The sequence below is a fragment of the Tasmannia lanceolata genome, unplaced genomic scaffold, assembly GCF_043159265.1.
Source record: "Tasmannia lanceolata isolate RefF3 unplaced genomic scaffold, GAP_Taslan_0.1 ptg000008l, whole genome shotgun sequence".
Taxonomy (NCBI): domain Eukaryota; kingdom Viridiplantae; phylum Streptophyta; class Magnoliopsida; order Canellales; family Winteraceae; genus Tasmannia; species Tasmannia lanceolata.
The window spans coordinates 17,681,612-17,697,600 of NW_027518685.1; the positions used below are offsets into that span (position 1 = coordinate 17,681,612).

At 38.6% G+C, this 15,989-nt stretch overlaps 1 protein-coding gene across 4 annotated transcripts; it reads right to left on the reverse strand.

Moving 5' to 3' along the window:
• Positions 1-514: 514 nt before the first annotated feature.
• Positions 515-14,929, reverse strand: AAH (allantoate amidohydrolase). 4 transcript variants are annotated; one of them, XM_077388301.1, is made up of 13 exons: positions 14,731-14,929; positions 9,241-9,335; positions 7,142-7,245; positions 6,977-7,061; positions 6,752-6,868; positions 6,520-6,552; positions 5,639-5,748; positions 5,445-5,550; positions 5,229-5,315; positions 1,794-2,036; positions 1,105-1,230; positions 864-1,025; positions 515-781 (listed from the first exon to the last, which is right to left on the reverse strand). In XM_077388301.1, exons 1-13 carry the CDS (start codon positions 14,864-14,866, stop codon positions 659-661), a joined length of 1,527 nt encoding a protein of 508 aa, XP_077244416.1. In that variant the 5' UTR covers positions 14,867-14,929; the 3' UTR covers positions 515-658. The 4 variants fall into 4 exon arrangements, with proteins under 4 accessions (XP_077244416.1, XP_077244419.1, XP_077244418.1 ...); XM_077388303.1 differs by lacking the exon at positions 6,520-6,552 and having other exon boundaries at positions 518-781; positions 14,731-14,928; XM_077388305.1 differs by lacking the exon at positions 515-781 and having other exon boundaries at positions 886-1,025; positions 1,110-1,230.
• Positions 14,930-15,989: the final 1,060 nt, after the last annotated feature.

Sequence of the window (15,989 nt, forward strand, 5' to 3'; positions counted from 1 at the left end):
AAATTTTAGCGGGAATTTTAAGAATTGTAGGAAAAAAACCCTAGCAAATCCCGTTGACTTCACTGTTGGGATTAAAAAGCTCCTAGGATAAAAAAGTTACTGTCATTTGGTTGCTCATGGTGGCTCGGAAAGTAGTTGAATATGAAGTCAAACGAGAAGAGACAAGCATTTTGATTTGTCAAGAATTACCTTGGAAAATAGTGAAGCAGTGTTTGGTTGCATGGCATATCCTCGAAAAATAGGAGAATAAGTAAGGGTGTTATTACCAATACAGGGATAGAGGAAAGAGAGAGGGAAGAGCAAAAGAAAGAGCATCATTCCCTAGAAAATTCAACCAAAATTCTTTAGTTTTTAAAGGAGAGGGGACAAGGAATCCATATCATCACACAAGTAATTATTACATGGGAACATCCAAGGGAGTTCAATGCTCTATTTTGGCAACCAAACATAGAATGGCATGCCAAATCCAAGCATTCCAACGGCTACCGAGCTTTTGTGCAACCAAACGAAGCAATAGAGATTATGGTTCAGTTATATGTTATATAACTGAACCATCATTCTACGAAAATTCACTGTAAAGGATATAGACACTTGACAAATCAGATGTTCGAACCTGAAGTCACCACTTACATGTTTTTTTTGAATGATATACATTAAATTACATGTTGGTTTCCATAAATGCCAAAAGTGCCAAACCAGCAGCCCAAACATCATCATCTAAAACATGCTCCGCAGGGGAATGGCTAATGCCTCCACGACAACGGACAAACAACATGCCAACCTGTATCACCACTGGCATTATATTAACAAATATTCAAAGTAAGCTATCAATCATCAAATATAAAGCACAAATAATATATAACCTTGGTTAGATGAGACATGGCCATTGCATCATGTCCTGCTCCACTCATAAGCATGGGAACATCGCCTTGAATCTCACTCTCCATTCTCTTCAGTGCCGAATGAGCTGCAAACTTAAGTTGCAGGCTCAGTCCAGGATCACAATACACTGCTTCTGCATTATGCTGAAATGGGCCCACATAAACTGAGTTACTGACAATGCGAGGGGCAAGAAAATATGAAATGAGGATGGAACTCTCAGACCTTACGTTCGATGATGCAATAAACAGAGCGCCGATCACATATTTGATGCATTCGGCTAGACAATTCAAAAATAATAGCTTCACGTGCCATGTCATCGATCGCACGCAAATCCACAGTGAAGGTTACCTGCAATCAGCAAGGCCATGTACATTGTAGAAATTCTCCAAGCATGTAAGCTATGTCACGAATGTCATTCTCGGGAATTTCTCGGCAAGAAAAAATCTAGGGATATTTTATTTTTATTTTTTCCTGGTTTATATCGGTAAAAAAAAGTTAAAATAAATTAATTCAAAAATATCAAATATATACACTTTTTAACCCGAAATTAGGGTAAATGAGAAGATGAAGATTTTTTTTTTTTTTTTCAAAGTGAATTCCCCAATTTATCGCAATACTTCGCAATTTTGGAATTGATGAGAAATTAAACTCCTCATGAATTTCTCGTATTTTATCGTTAGCTAAAATCTCATGATTATCTCGCGAGAAATTCAATTTCTCAGCGATATCTGTTACATAGCATATAAGCTACTGGATGATATGGCAGAAACACTAGAAAAGAGAATGAGACCAAAAAAAAAAAAAAGCAGTTCTAGAAGATATTATGAAGTAACCAGGCTTGGATCTTGGCAGTAGAAAGATTACCATCAAAGTGCATTAAAAAAGAGAGAAGATAGAGATCAGAGCAATGCCTGTCCTGGAATGACGTTACTTGCACTTGGCCAGCTAGATATTTCTCCAACCGTACAGACAATGGAGCCCGCAAGAGACTCCTCCGTTAAGCCTTTGCATTGCTCGTCGTAAGTTATGAAATTCTCAGGGTGTTTACAAAGATTCTCCAACAATATGATAAGTTCAGCTGCAGCAGGCATAGGATCTCGGCGCATAGACATTGGCACTGTTCCAGCGTGCCCTTGTGAACCTCTCACTGTTACCTGTAAAAGGATAGCAGGGCAAACCACTCATTGACTAATCAAGTATTTTGGACTAAGATATGTCTCTAAGGTTAAGATATGGTAGACTCCCTCCCGTTGAATTCAATATTGATATTTCCATGTCTTCCATGTATCACATAATTGACCATTCCATGAGGCCTAAAACACACCGTTCAATAAATACATCAAAAAATCCCGTAAAAGAACTAATTGTGACTGCTCAAAATTACTTGTAAAAGAATTTCTACAATAAGGACCGAAGTTAAAAAGATACCACAGTCCTATGCAACTATTGAGAAGGAAGTTCATGGAAGTATAGAATCTATAGATCAACATCCGTACGCAAAGTCTGTTACGTGCACTATGAACTAGTTTTTGCTCTTTGCTGTATATAAACACATCAATATCTGTGTGCGATGGTGCAGATTGGAATCCAGTTTTTGCCTGCATGTTTGTTTAAAATTCCGTGGGCGCAGGCATGTCAGTGTGATTACTTTTAAATGGGTTGGGTTAAATTGTCAGGTATCTTTGTCAGATGCAACTTTACCACACTCAAATCTCTCAATTTAATTGTCATTATATATATACACACACTAGTGGGACACCCCGTGCGATGCACGGGCAGTGGGAAAACATTATATTTAGATTCTCATGATAGACAATAGAGAAACTGCATATTACGGAAAAACCTTATAGATCAGAGGGTTGCGATCATCCCATCGAAATGATTTTAGGGGACACAACCTATTTGCGTCGTGGCCCATCAAATGGACGGCTTGGATCATCCTATGGCGTTGACCGCAAACTTCATTTGAAAAATCTGGGTGGGGCCTACAATTTGGCCTTAATGTTAATGCACGACCCACACCATTGGATGATCGAAACCATTCATTTGATGGGCCAGAATGTAAATAGGTCGTGCCCCAAAAATCATTTCCATTGGATGATTACAACTCTCCAATCTATAGAGGTTTCCGTAATATGCAGTTTTTCTTTAGATCAGAGGGCTATGATTATCAAATGGAGGGTTTGGATCATGGGGCGGTGCGTACAATGCACTTTGAAAAATACATGTGGGGCCTACCTCGTTCAAAGATTTGAAGAAATTATTTTTTGGGCCCACCAACTGTGGGGGATAGACCAATGCAAAGATTTGAAGAAATTAATTTCTGGGCCCATCAAAAAGATTTTGAAAAATATGGGAGGGTTTGACCAACCCGTTAGGGTCCGGGTGACACGGGCCAGGTCAAAATGACCCGGGAAAATTTACGGGTCATGAATCTTGGGCCCGTACCCTGCCCAAGAACTGTACGAACCACATCACAGGTTGATCCAAACCATCCATGTGATGGAACACAACATCAACAGGTTGTGCCCCAGAAATCATTTCCATACGTTGATCCTAGCCGTCCAATCTATAGAGGTTTCCATAATATGTTGTTCCTCTTACATCGGATGGTTAAGATCACCCTATATATTTTTTATTACAAAAGCATAAAGGAGGGGGATAAGATTGAAATTATGTGGCTTTCATGGGTGCCTTTGTTAAAAAGCATAAAGGAGGGGGTAGGATTGAAATTATGTGGCTTTAACAGGTGCCTTTGTTAGAAAGCATAAAGGAGGGGGTAGGATTGTAAATATGTGGGTTGAATGGGTGCCTTTGTTAAAAAAAGTCAAAAAAAGTGATGTGTAATTCTCACAGATTTTTGGGAGAAATTGAAATAATTCCCTTAGTTTCCATTCCTATATATATATATATATATATATATATATATATATAGAGAGAGAGAGAGAGAGAGAGAGAGAGGGGGGGGGGGGGGAAGTGTTGGTGAGCTTAAGTGCCCCAATCACATGGGTCCCACATTTTCTGTGGTGATCCAAACCATTCATTTGCGAGGCCCTTACATAGATAGGGTGTGTAGCAAAAATCAGCTCCATAGGATCATCCTAACCCCTCCATTTGTGGAGGACAAAAATGGGCAGATATGTTTCATATATATATATGAAACATATATAATAATGAAAAGTTCATTAGCAGAAAACAACTACAGAAGAGGAATAGCTTGCCCAGTTGCCAACAGGAAACCACGGCCTAAAAGTGGCCTCTTTAGCCATATAGTCGCCCCTGTCATGGGCATCTCAAAATATGAAAATAGCAAACATCAACAATGGGGATTTATTGAGAGAAATCTTCTGCCTGTATCCAAAAAGCAAGGATCCTTTCAAATCACTTAATCACTGCCCCCAAGAAATCCAAAAACCCAAGTGATCAGTTCATGGTCTACCTCACAACCCATGATGCCAGCCAACGCATTCATCCTACTCTCTTCTACATTAATAATCCCCATGACCAAAGTCTTTATTAGATTCACCTAGACTCTGGAGAAACCCTAAACCAACTAAGCAGACAAGAAGATTCCTAGTGGTTTGGTTGCTAAAATTTTCAAAACGATCAAAGTGTCAATAAAAATGTCATTATCAAGCCTATACTAAGACAGGTGGTAGAAGATTCCTAGTTGGTTTGGTTGCTTGTGAATGAAGAATTAAATAAGGTGGTGGTAGAAGGTATCTCTAATAATGTGATCGTGGTTGAGGGGGTCACATTTGGTACCTTGGAGATTTGCCGCTTTCTTTGATGAAATCCAAGACAGGATTGGGGTCGCATCTATTTCCTTCATTCATGCTAGGCGGTCAGCTAATGGTGAGGCAGAAAGATTAGCTAGAGAGGGGTCTCCAAGGAGAGCTTGTAATTATTTGACTATATGTCTCCTTGAGCTTTAGTGACTCTTGTATTTGTGTTTTCTTCATTTTATTCTTTTCCTTTGTACTTTCATGTTTCTGACCTCCTCGGTATTCTTCTTCCATTAGAAATCCTTTCTCCATTCCCCAAAAAAACAAAAAAAACAAGTCTATCCTAAGCAAACATGGAATAATTCACAACCGTACAATGGTTGCTTTTCATATTTCTTTCTTAGAATGTTCCTATTTTCTACTACTAGGCAACATTCATTTTACTTGCTATGATTTAGAAAAAAATGTTTCATTTTTCCTGCAGCTCACTAGACCCTCTTTTGCTTCTATACCTTTTTTTTATAGGTAAGCTGGGATTGAACACTTTTGCTTCTATATTTTGTCATGTTTTAGGTCACAAAAGATGAAAAAATTTTAATGTGAAAGTGGAAGGCTTCATACCCTTAAGCGTGTTTGTCCAGCTATTCCCTCCACCACTCCAAGAGGATGGCCAAGTGATTCCAGCACAGGACCTTGTTCAATGTGAACCTGTGGCACATACAAATCAAAATCATACCAGATTTTGAAATATTTAATTTTAGTAACTCAAATCCAACAGTTATCTCTCAAAATTTTAACTAAAATCAAACAGGAATGACAATCATAGGCTCAATTTACCTCAATATAACCCCAGACTGACCGTGCATCATAGTTGAGCTGAAGAAAGCTCTCCTCTGTAACTTCAAAGGAGTTTATCTTAAGAGCATCTTGCACGCTTACACCACTGTATAAGGTTTCATGCAAACAATATGCTGAGAAAAAGGCAGTGCAAATATGATATATAGCTTATAACTTATATGGGGAAGGAAAACCTCTTATCAGTGATTTGCAATGCAGACACTGGTAGAATGCCAGCGATAGCAGCACTTCCTAAAAAGGTGGATTGAAACCTAACTCCCTCCTCGTCACTAAATGCGATCACCTGGTACTTGCACAAGAAAGCGTCAATAACAAGGCAGACATTGCTTAAATTGTTCAAAGCAAGATAAGTGCACTAAGCATGGTAACTATGAAGTCTGCTACAAATTCATGTTCTTAATTCTAATTTTCTGGAAGGTGTCTTAATTTTAAAAATATAATTTATAAATGTTTTGTATAGTAGTAGATATTGAAATTTTTAAGGTATGCTTCTACTCCATAAACCATATTTTAATCATTATATTTCTTCTAGTTCATTAAGATCATCGTTTCATAACAAATCATCCTAAGTTTTGCACTACCCATAGAAATTTATCTTTGGCCATATGATGGATGGTTGTCCTACCTACAACAACTATATCTACAAAGCTAGTATCTACAAGAACTTTCAGAATGACTTCACTCATGAGATGTATCTGCTACGTGTAGTATGTTTACGCCTTCGGGTAGGAAAAGCTAGAGAGATTTGCGTAGGAAAAGGTAGAGAGATTATGACCAGACCAGACCCTTGCCATGGTTCCCACTAAGGAAAGCGTAGTCAGGGTTGATGTGCAATGTAAATGGGTTATAACATAGAGCTAGAGGGGACTTTACCTATAGGCAGAATATAAAATACTAAGATGTTCTAGGAAGCTATCATACAATATGCATGAACCACGCCAAACATATGCGTTGATATAAATTCTACCTTCCATTTTAATCAAGAGATAGATAGGAGCATCCAGAAGCAGTCATTTTCAGTTAACTCCGTAAAGAAACGTTTTGAGGCACTCACACCTAAAACACGGTAATATTCCTCGCAAAATCCCTACAAAATAATTTTTTTTAATGATTCTGCAAAGTAAAAAACCTATGCAATCTGTTATTGGTTACCCATCCATCCAAGTGTCAGCATTCGTTCTGCTACAGAAACCGATCATCTGACAGAAAACCTTAGAGAGATGCGTCACTCAAGCAGGTCATTCAGTTATCTATAAGATACAACTATCTCGCTAACCCTCACCGACCTCTACTGGTCTTTGTAGTTTTTCTAGCTTCCCACTGATCTTGAGAACCTTTAATGCAGACAATGCACAAATGATGCCCAATGACCCATCATATTTTCCAGCATCAATGACCGTATCCTGTTTGAATCATGGAATAGTTGTTAATCACCAGATCTGGATGGATGGAACCATTCTACCATACTTTCTGTTTATATAGGCTGACAAGTGAAACAACTGCAAGCATACCAAATGAGAGCCAATTAACAGAGCTTCTGCACTTGCATTCGTTGCTTCAATTCGACCACGTAAGTTACCCATTTGGTCCACCCACCTGAAAAGTGACATGAATATCAGTTACATAATTGAAACCCCTTTACAAGAATAAAATGAAGGTAAAAAAAAAAAGCTAACGTTCTCAAACCCGCATCCTGCATCCAGCTAAGAATTAGATTGCTGGCTCTTATAGAAGCTGGACTCATGAATGTCCTCTCGAGATAACCATCAGCATCACTTATCTGCAGAGAAATAGGCGAATATTAGAATCTGAAAATAACCCTAGTTGTTGTATCAATATGATCTACCAAACTTGCCTCAACAGGTTGGTTTTTTCAGACTCCATTTGGTTTCTATATATCAAGTCCTTCAAATATAGTACAAGATTTCACAGGGAAAAATGAGTGCTCTAGTTTGGACTGATTCAAAGTAAGATAGACAGGAATTGAAGCATAAACGTGTATGTTGAACGATGCTGCGACATAAAATGTCCAGATATTTCATTTTTGTGACTATAGTTTCATTAACATGTGACAAAACAATAGGCTTGAAATAAGATTACAATAGTTTGCAAGCTCCCATCCTTTTTCTCTGTGACATTTACTATGTAAGTAATAAAAAGAATGCTGTCATCTATTCCTATAAGCAGCACTAGCAATCCATAGGCATAGCAGCAAGGACACACCATATGAAATTTTGCATTCTAACATAATTTTGGGAATAATTTGTATGGATTAAACAAGTGTAATTGGTTTTCCTTTTGATTCAGTGCACAGAAAGACTAGTTTTGCATCAATCCCGCACATAACTTCACTTGAAACTACAAAACAACTGTAAAGAGTTATGTGAAACTGGTATTCCATGAAAAATCAAGCACTGGTGATGATGTAAAGCTGCAAGGAGCAAACTGAATCCCACTGCAATATTGGGCAAAGGGATGGGAATTTATAATCTTACTGTCAGAAAAATTGGAACATTGTGACATAGTTCACCTTTGGATTTTCTGTTGATGCATATTAACATGTGTTTGTACAACAACTTGATGATAGTTTGCTCGGTTGATGCGATCATAATTCAGAAGAGTCCAAGGAGTTTTTATTGACTCTGTAGGGTAAAACACGGAACGCAGAAGCGGCGCAACGTGGAACGCGGCCAAGGTAAAATGGAGTCAACTCGAGCGAGTTGACGCTGAGGCGGGGGAGTTTTAAAACTATGTTCAAGTCAAATTCTGACAACGCATGAAACTATATTGCTTGTGTTAGCACCTCTCAGAAAAGCAAAGAAGAATGTTTTCCATTAGTGAACTTGCTCGGTCTTCAAGGTGCATTTTTGGCTGTTTCTTCTGCCTACAGAACTCCTGTGCACACAAAGGTACCTTCTCTTGTCAATTTTAAGGGTTAGCACAACTTGATGGTAGCTTACTTCTCAATCACTTAGTCAAACAACCTAGCTATCTGCATATTTTGACACATGCTCGACCATGAGTTTTATTAGGTACCACTCTTTGCTTGAAACAATAAGCAGTTTCTTATGTCCAATTTTGATCAGGCTTCAAGCAATGCTTATTGAAGTGAGCTTGCTAGGTTTTCAAACTACACTCCTCATATTATCACATACGCAAAGGAACCAAACAATCTTCTTTGGTGATCTAATGCACGGAACTTGAAGTTTGTGGTGAGAGATTGGCTTCATAATGTGATGGTTGAGCGTGACTCTCTTAATGTCATTCGGTAGCTCAATGGATCGCAAAAGCCACCGTGGAGATTTGATAGACTATTTGATGAGATGTTTGATTGGGTCAAATCTTTTCATGTTCAGTTCCAGCATGTCCACCGCTCTGCCAACAAGATGGCAGATAGTATAGTTAGAGACAGAGTGTCTAGGGAAGATTTGACGCTTTTTTATTCTCTCCAACCTTGATTTTCTCGTTTTCCGGATATCCATATTGTATTATGTTTGCCATCTTCCTGTACTAACCATCTAGGTCTCATCTTTTTTTCAATAAAATCGGCTACCATTTTCAAAAAAAAAAAAATCTAATGCACAAAAAAACAAATAATATAAGAAAATTTTTGGAACAGGAAGATACTTTCAGCCATGTTCTCAATTTTAGCATATTTTAACAAATCAGAGCGTGGAAAGCTAAAACCCAATAACCTGAAGCAAATTATTTAGTAGAAGGAAGAAAAAGAAAACTCGACCAAAATGCAGTAAAAGAACAAAATTCATTTTTTTACCTTTCCAAGTTGATCAATTCTGTACACCGCCTCATCCCTTAGAATATCCGAAAACAATTCACTTCTTCTAGCATCTGTATCTTCCACTGCCATGCCTGCATAATGCTTACACAACAAAATAATATAAAAGAGAACAAAAGTATCCATCGGTTGGACCCTACCATGGATGATCCATATTACAAAAACACAAATTAGAACATCATAACCAGTCAATGGATTTTTAGCCAATCGAAAATGGACTAGGAAACATTTCTTTTCCCAATTGTCCATTTGATATCTTCAGTTTCAACTGTCTATTAGATTAGTTAGGTTAGAATATCTGACTGTTGGATCATCTAGGTGCTAGATTAGGCAACTATGTTAGATTAAGTAGTTGGGTCAGATTAGGATTATTCTATTCTTATCTTCTCGTGTTTATTTGTGCTCTGTTCTCTTACGCTGGTTTCCGCAGAAACCAGCCTTATTTTCCAGGGAAATTAAAAATTAACGTGTTCTATTGACTTTCCTCGGAAACTTTTTTTCAAACGTGGAAAATAAAAATAATTACGTGGAAAATCGGTTCCCTCGACTTTTCTTCTCCTGAGTTTCCGATATAAACTATCGGAAACCCTAGCTTTCCCTACCCTTTCCGCGAGAAGAAGAAGAAACGGCAGAATCGTCGCCTCCATCGTCTCTCCACATCTTCCATTTTCAGCCATTCCCACCAGGTACTCTCTCTCTCTCTCTCTCTCTCTCTGCAACCACCACAAACCCATGACCATCATGCACCTCAGCCCCTTCTCCACCAAATCGAAAGGCACATAAAAAGGGTTTGATCTGTGAAGCCTATTACTCTGAATCTGTGATTCTCGTTTTGGCCATCCAATTGTCATTCTCCTCATCTTTTTCTTGTTCTTCTTCTTCACAACCCAAAACCCAAATCCAACCAAACCCTACTTTTTCCAAACCCTTAGCCCATCTGGCCATCTCCTTCAATCCAACCCTTCAATTGCTTCAAATGTAAATCTCTTCTTCTTTTCTTTCATTTCTTATCAACAGAGCATAAAACTTGCTTAGATTATGATTCTTTTATCGATTTATTTTGATTATGATCCATTTTTCTTTGTATTTTGCAGTGCGTTGCTCATCCGTAGAAGCTAAATACCTTGTTTTGATTTGCTCTCAGGTTTTTCTCCCCCCTCCTGTATTTGTATGTTATACATTTTTTCTGGTGGATTTAGAGAATGGTTTTTTTTTATTGTTGTGATTTAGGGTTTTTTTTATTTTTATTGTTTTAGGGCTTTGACCTCTCTTCTTTTATTAGTTCTGGCTTTTTTTTTTTTTGGTTCTGGATCTGATGTGTGTGATCACTACATTGATGAGTTTTTTTGGTTTTGATACTGTCATTCTACACTTACTGATGCCCCATTTGCTTTTTATGAATAAACATCAATTCAAAGGATTAAACTGGTTTTGACTTTTGAGAGAGGGTTTGAGCCTCTAGCTCAATGGTCAAGGCTTTGTTCTTCAACCTCCCAGAGTGCCTACCAAAAAGCTAGTTTTGAGATGTTTTGGTAAAAACAAGTGTTTCCTCCTTATCCCTTTGATATCTTTGATTCAAGGTAATAAATCTAAGGTTGTTCTGAATTGTCATGTTATGAAATCAGTTTTAATGGGCTTCACGAGTTGGAGATAGGTGAATGATACAGAAAAAAGACTTAAGTACATAGGGTATTATAGAGTGTTATGGCATTTATTTTCTTTATGTTATAGCACTCTTCTGTCGTGTACTCTGTGTTTTTGCTGTGTTAAACCACATAATTGTTAACTCATGATTCATGTTTTAATTGGGTTTTGACTGTTCACGTTTTAATTGTTATTGTTAACTCATGATTTGTTTTTAAGTACTATCCACTTGTTGTTAGATGGACGATAGGAGACTTAGAACCGAGAATGGTCGCCCCACAAAGAGGGCAAAGTTGATTGTGAGTGCTGTTGCGACAATAGTGAGCGCAGCAACCACTGCACTCGTATTCTTCTAACAGTATTACGACGAATACCTACGAAGAGCTCCATACGAAAACAACTACTTCACAGATCGGGAATTTATTATGCGTGCCGTGACGTCAGACGAACATTGCAAGCACTTACTTAGGATGAACGTCAGGTGCTTTGGACGATTTGTTCGACTGCTTAGAAGCACCGGCGAACTTAAAGATACAATACATTGTAACATTGACGAGCAGGTTGCAATGTTCTTACATATTGTATCTCACAATCAACGGAACCGGTCAATTAGAGCTTTCACACAACGATCAGGTTCCACGGTTTCTCGTTATTTCAACAAGGTCTTGAAAACTATTCTAAGCTTGAAATCCGAGTTTATAAAACCTCCGACGAGTGAGATACCAGAAGTCATTCGCACTAATCCAAGATTCTGGCCTTATTTCAAGAGACCGACTGATATATTTTAACCTTTCTATGCTAGGATTGCATTGGTGCAATAGACGGAACTCATATTCCTGCTAAAGTGAAAGCCGAATATAAGCCTCGGTTTATTAATCGAAAAGGTTATCCTTCTCAAAATGTGTTGGCAGTTTGTGACTTCGATTTAAAGTTCAATTACATTTTGGCTGGGTGGGAAGGATCGGACTCAAGGATATTAGGAAATGCAACATCACGACCTAATGGGCTTCCTTGCCTTTCAGGTATCCTTTACCTTTCGTTCTACTTATTATGTCGGTTATGAATAGACAATGGCGATACTGAGACAATACTTTCTTCGTTGTAGGGAAGTTTTATCTCGGCGATGGTGGCTATCCTTTACTTCGTAGTTTTATAACACCGCACCAAGGCATAGCGTATCATTTAAATGAAATCAGGGGTCGAAGACCACGAACGCCAGAGGAACTCTTTAATCACAGACATTCATCGCTTCAGAATGTAGTGAAACGTGCATTCGGCGTCCTCAAGAAGCGCTTTAGAATATTAAATGAGGAACCGATGTACCCATACGAAAAACAGATTGATATTGTTCTAGCTTGTTGTTGTGTCCACAATTTCATTCGGAGGGAGATGGCAGATGATGATGACGTAGATCTAGAGTTACGAGCAGTGGTCCCGCCTGAGGAAGAAGAGCCTGTCACATATGTTCCACTTAGTAGAGCCGATGATGCACGAGAGGGGACTAGGATTAGAAATGAATTGACCACGAATATGTGGAATGACTTTCAACGTTGATTTATGTATCGCCTTTTTTTTTTTTGGTTATGGCTTGTTTGTAGCTTGTTTTTAAAAAACAATAAACTCGTATTCTATGGTCTCATGAGTTTTATGTATGGTCTCATGAGTTTCTCGTTATTGTATGGTCTCATGAGTTTTATGTATGGTCTCATGAGTTTCTTGTTATTGTATGGAGTTTCTTGTTATTGTATGTTCTCATGAGTTTCTCGTTATTGTATGGTCTCATAGTTTCTCGTTATTGTATGGTCTCATGAGTTTCTCGTTATTGTATGGTCTCATGAGTTTCTTGTTATTGTATGGTCTCATGAGTTTCTCGTTATTGTATGGTCTCATGAGTTTCTCGTTATTGTTTCAATTCATATAGGATGGCTGCAAGTCGCGTGGGTAGGAACCATTACTGGAATACTGAGATGGATAAGGTGTTGGTGGATGCGTTATTGGAACAAGTATCGGAAAGGCACAAGATACCCAATGGCTTTAAAGATGTCGCATACACGGCGGCAAGCAGAGCAATGAATAGTCGATATGGGAAAGATATGACAAAAGAGCATATAAAAAATCGAGTCAAGAGCCTAAAAAAGAAATTCGTGGCTGTCAACACTATAATAAACACAAGCGGATTTGGCTAGGATGACGTCAATAAGAAGATCGAAGTGACGAAAGATGTCTACAATGCTTGGGTCGCTGTGAGTACAAAGTGACATCTTTGTTTCATTTGTTAATTACTCTGGCTCGTAATATTTATAACTATTTTTCTGAATTTCTTGTAGGTTCACCCTGAACATAAGAAATATTTTACAGAGAAACATGTGTTGATAGATGATTTTCGTCACATTTTTGGCGAAGACTATGCCACGGGTGGGTGGAGTAGGGATGACGTTGCCCCTAGTCAGGAGGTGCAGAGTTCAGCTCCGCATATAGATGACTTGGGGATTGGCGATACCCCTGAGACTGAGACAATTCCAGAGTCTCCTATGGTGAGTGAGAGCAGTAGGGGACCTGGGCCTAGAACTTCATCTCCGGTTAGAGATTTTGCAAGAAGCGATGAAGGTCAGAGGGGGACGAAGCGTAGTGCAGCAAAATATATGAATTTGATGAAAGGGTTTACTTCAACTTTGGAGAAGGTTGCAGATGCAATCAAGGATCTATTGAAGGAACCTTTTGACAATGACGAGCTTCATGATGCCGTGTTTGGGTTAGAAGGATTCGAGGAGAACATCTTGGAGAGGGCTTATGAGTACCTCAACCGTAACCCTACGGAGGTTCGTGCTTTTATGAAGTACACAGTAGAAAGGAGGGAGCGCTACATGTGGAGGAAGATGGAAAACCTTGAATTCTGAGTGATTGTGGATGTGGATGTGGATGTGGACGTACATAAACATGTGGTTGTTGGATGGTTCTGGATGTGAACTTCATTTGGACATGATCTTTTTTTTGGTTGGTTTGTCTGTTTTTTTTTTGTGAACATGTTTATGTACTATTTTTGTTAGTTGGCTTGAACTTAAAGATGTAAGGACTTGGCTTGGTCTTTTTGTTATGCGATATTACGGTCTGCTTCTTCTTGGCAACTCTATATTTGTGACAATTTTTTGTCAAGTCTATGTTGGTTGCCTGATTTATATCTTGGCAGCTCTATATTTGTGATAATTTGATTGGCATTGTTATTGTTCAACTTTTGTTTGTCATGGTTTTCTTATTTTGATTGACTTCAGAGGGTTAGACCCACTTATTTTAGACTAGATTCTATGTTGGCATCATTCTGCGTATCAGTGTCACAGTTTCTATTTAACAGGTTTCTATTGAGTTTCCCTGCAACGAAACACATATTTTTGTAGTTTCTGTTAGTTTCTGTGAGGTTTCTGTGCAACGAAACGCTCATCTGACAGGTTTCTGTTAGGTTTCTTTTCCTTCACTTTCCTTTCTGCCACATCAGTTTACTTCCCTTCACTTCCCTTTCCTTTCCTTTCCCGACGAGAGAACTGAGCATTGATCTCACTAGAACTGAAAATTGGATGATCTAGGTGCTAGATTAGGCAACTATGTTAGATTAGGTAGTTAGGTTAGATCAGGATTATTCTTCTCTCTCCCTAAATCTTGTATTTATCTTCACTGCAACAGTGACAAAAATAACAGAATTAAGAATTTTCACTTACTCTCTGTTTGGATTGCAGGAATTTTCAGGAAAAGTTTAGAAAAGAAAAACCTTTCCAAAATTTCATGCTTTTCCATCCTTGATTAAAACGGAAAAAAGAGAAGAGTGAGGTTTACCTGGAATCGAATCTGCAATGGCGAGTGTTGAAACTGAACATAAAAGATAAAAGAGCGAGAACATCGAAGAAAATAAAACTAGGGTTTGCAGGTTCTTAAAGCTCGGAAAGGAAGATTTTCTGTAAAGAGAACTCATGCCTGTAACACGATAGAGAGCGAGAGGATGAAAATGAGAGCTTAGAGCATTCAAGGCGCATAGAGTAATAAAACACGGGACTAAGCACTAAAATGCGCTGGCGTCATGTATCTGGCATTTTTTTAATTATATAAGTGTCCTTTTCTACTTTTCTTTGCTTCGCTTTGAGTTTCGCAGAGCACTAAAATGCGCTGGTGTCATATATATGGCATTTGTTTATTCTACGAGTGTCGCTTTTAAAGTTTTTGTTTAATTGATTTTTTAAGAATGAGAATATCCTGCACATTCTCATTCTCACTGGGGGGGGGGCCCATCATTTTATACCCCATGCATGCATCGAGTAGGGCCAGCATTTTAGACCTCCTGTTTTGATACGGTGTGGCCTACTATCTCTACCCAACACACTGCATATGATGGGGCCCACCAATGAGTGGGCCCACTATGTCCCCCCAAATCTATCATTTTGCACCTTGTTTTGACAAGGTGGGTGCCATCTGTTCAAACCCATGCATATCAGGTGGGGCTCCCCGTGTTTTCATGGAGGTGGGTCCCACTATCTCCACCGAAGCCATGTGTTTGATGTGGTGGGGCCAAATATGCTAGTATACGTGACATGTTAATATGCTCTATTTTCTTGGAGACGGGTTTACAGGAAGAGTGTTGCTTTGGGAACCGATAGCGTAACCGAACAAATCCCTCCATGCCTCATGACATGGGAGGGGTAGTTTTGCTTAAATGAATAAGACAAAATGTGCTAACAAGTCTAACACTTCTAAAGATTCATTTGCTTCCTATAGTTCTGACTGGGGTTCTGAGTATTTTCAATTATGTACAGTAAAAAATGGACCAAATGACCTGGATTTTTCAGTTGAATTGCTTTTCCGGAGATGTTATGGAGAATAACAAATGGATTTGCATAACGAACATTCTAAATGAGATTTAGATTCAGACTCTGATTCTGATGGTTTGTTTTTAGAGTGGTGTGGCCATCTTCCTCTGATATGGGGTGAGCTTGGACGGTGCCTTCATCTGGTATGATCTCCATTTCAGCATCTTCTTGAATACTATCATCGTCTAGGGAATCTATCTCAGGTTGATCATTGTCATCTTCCTCCGGGACATC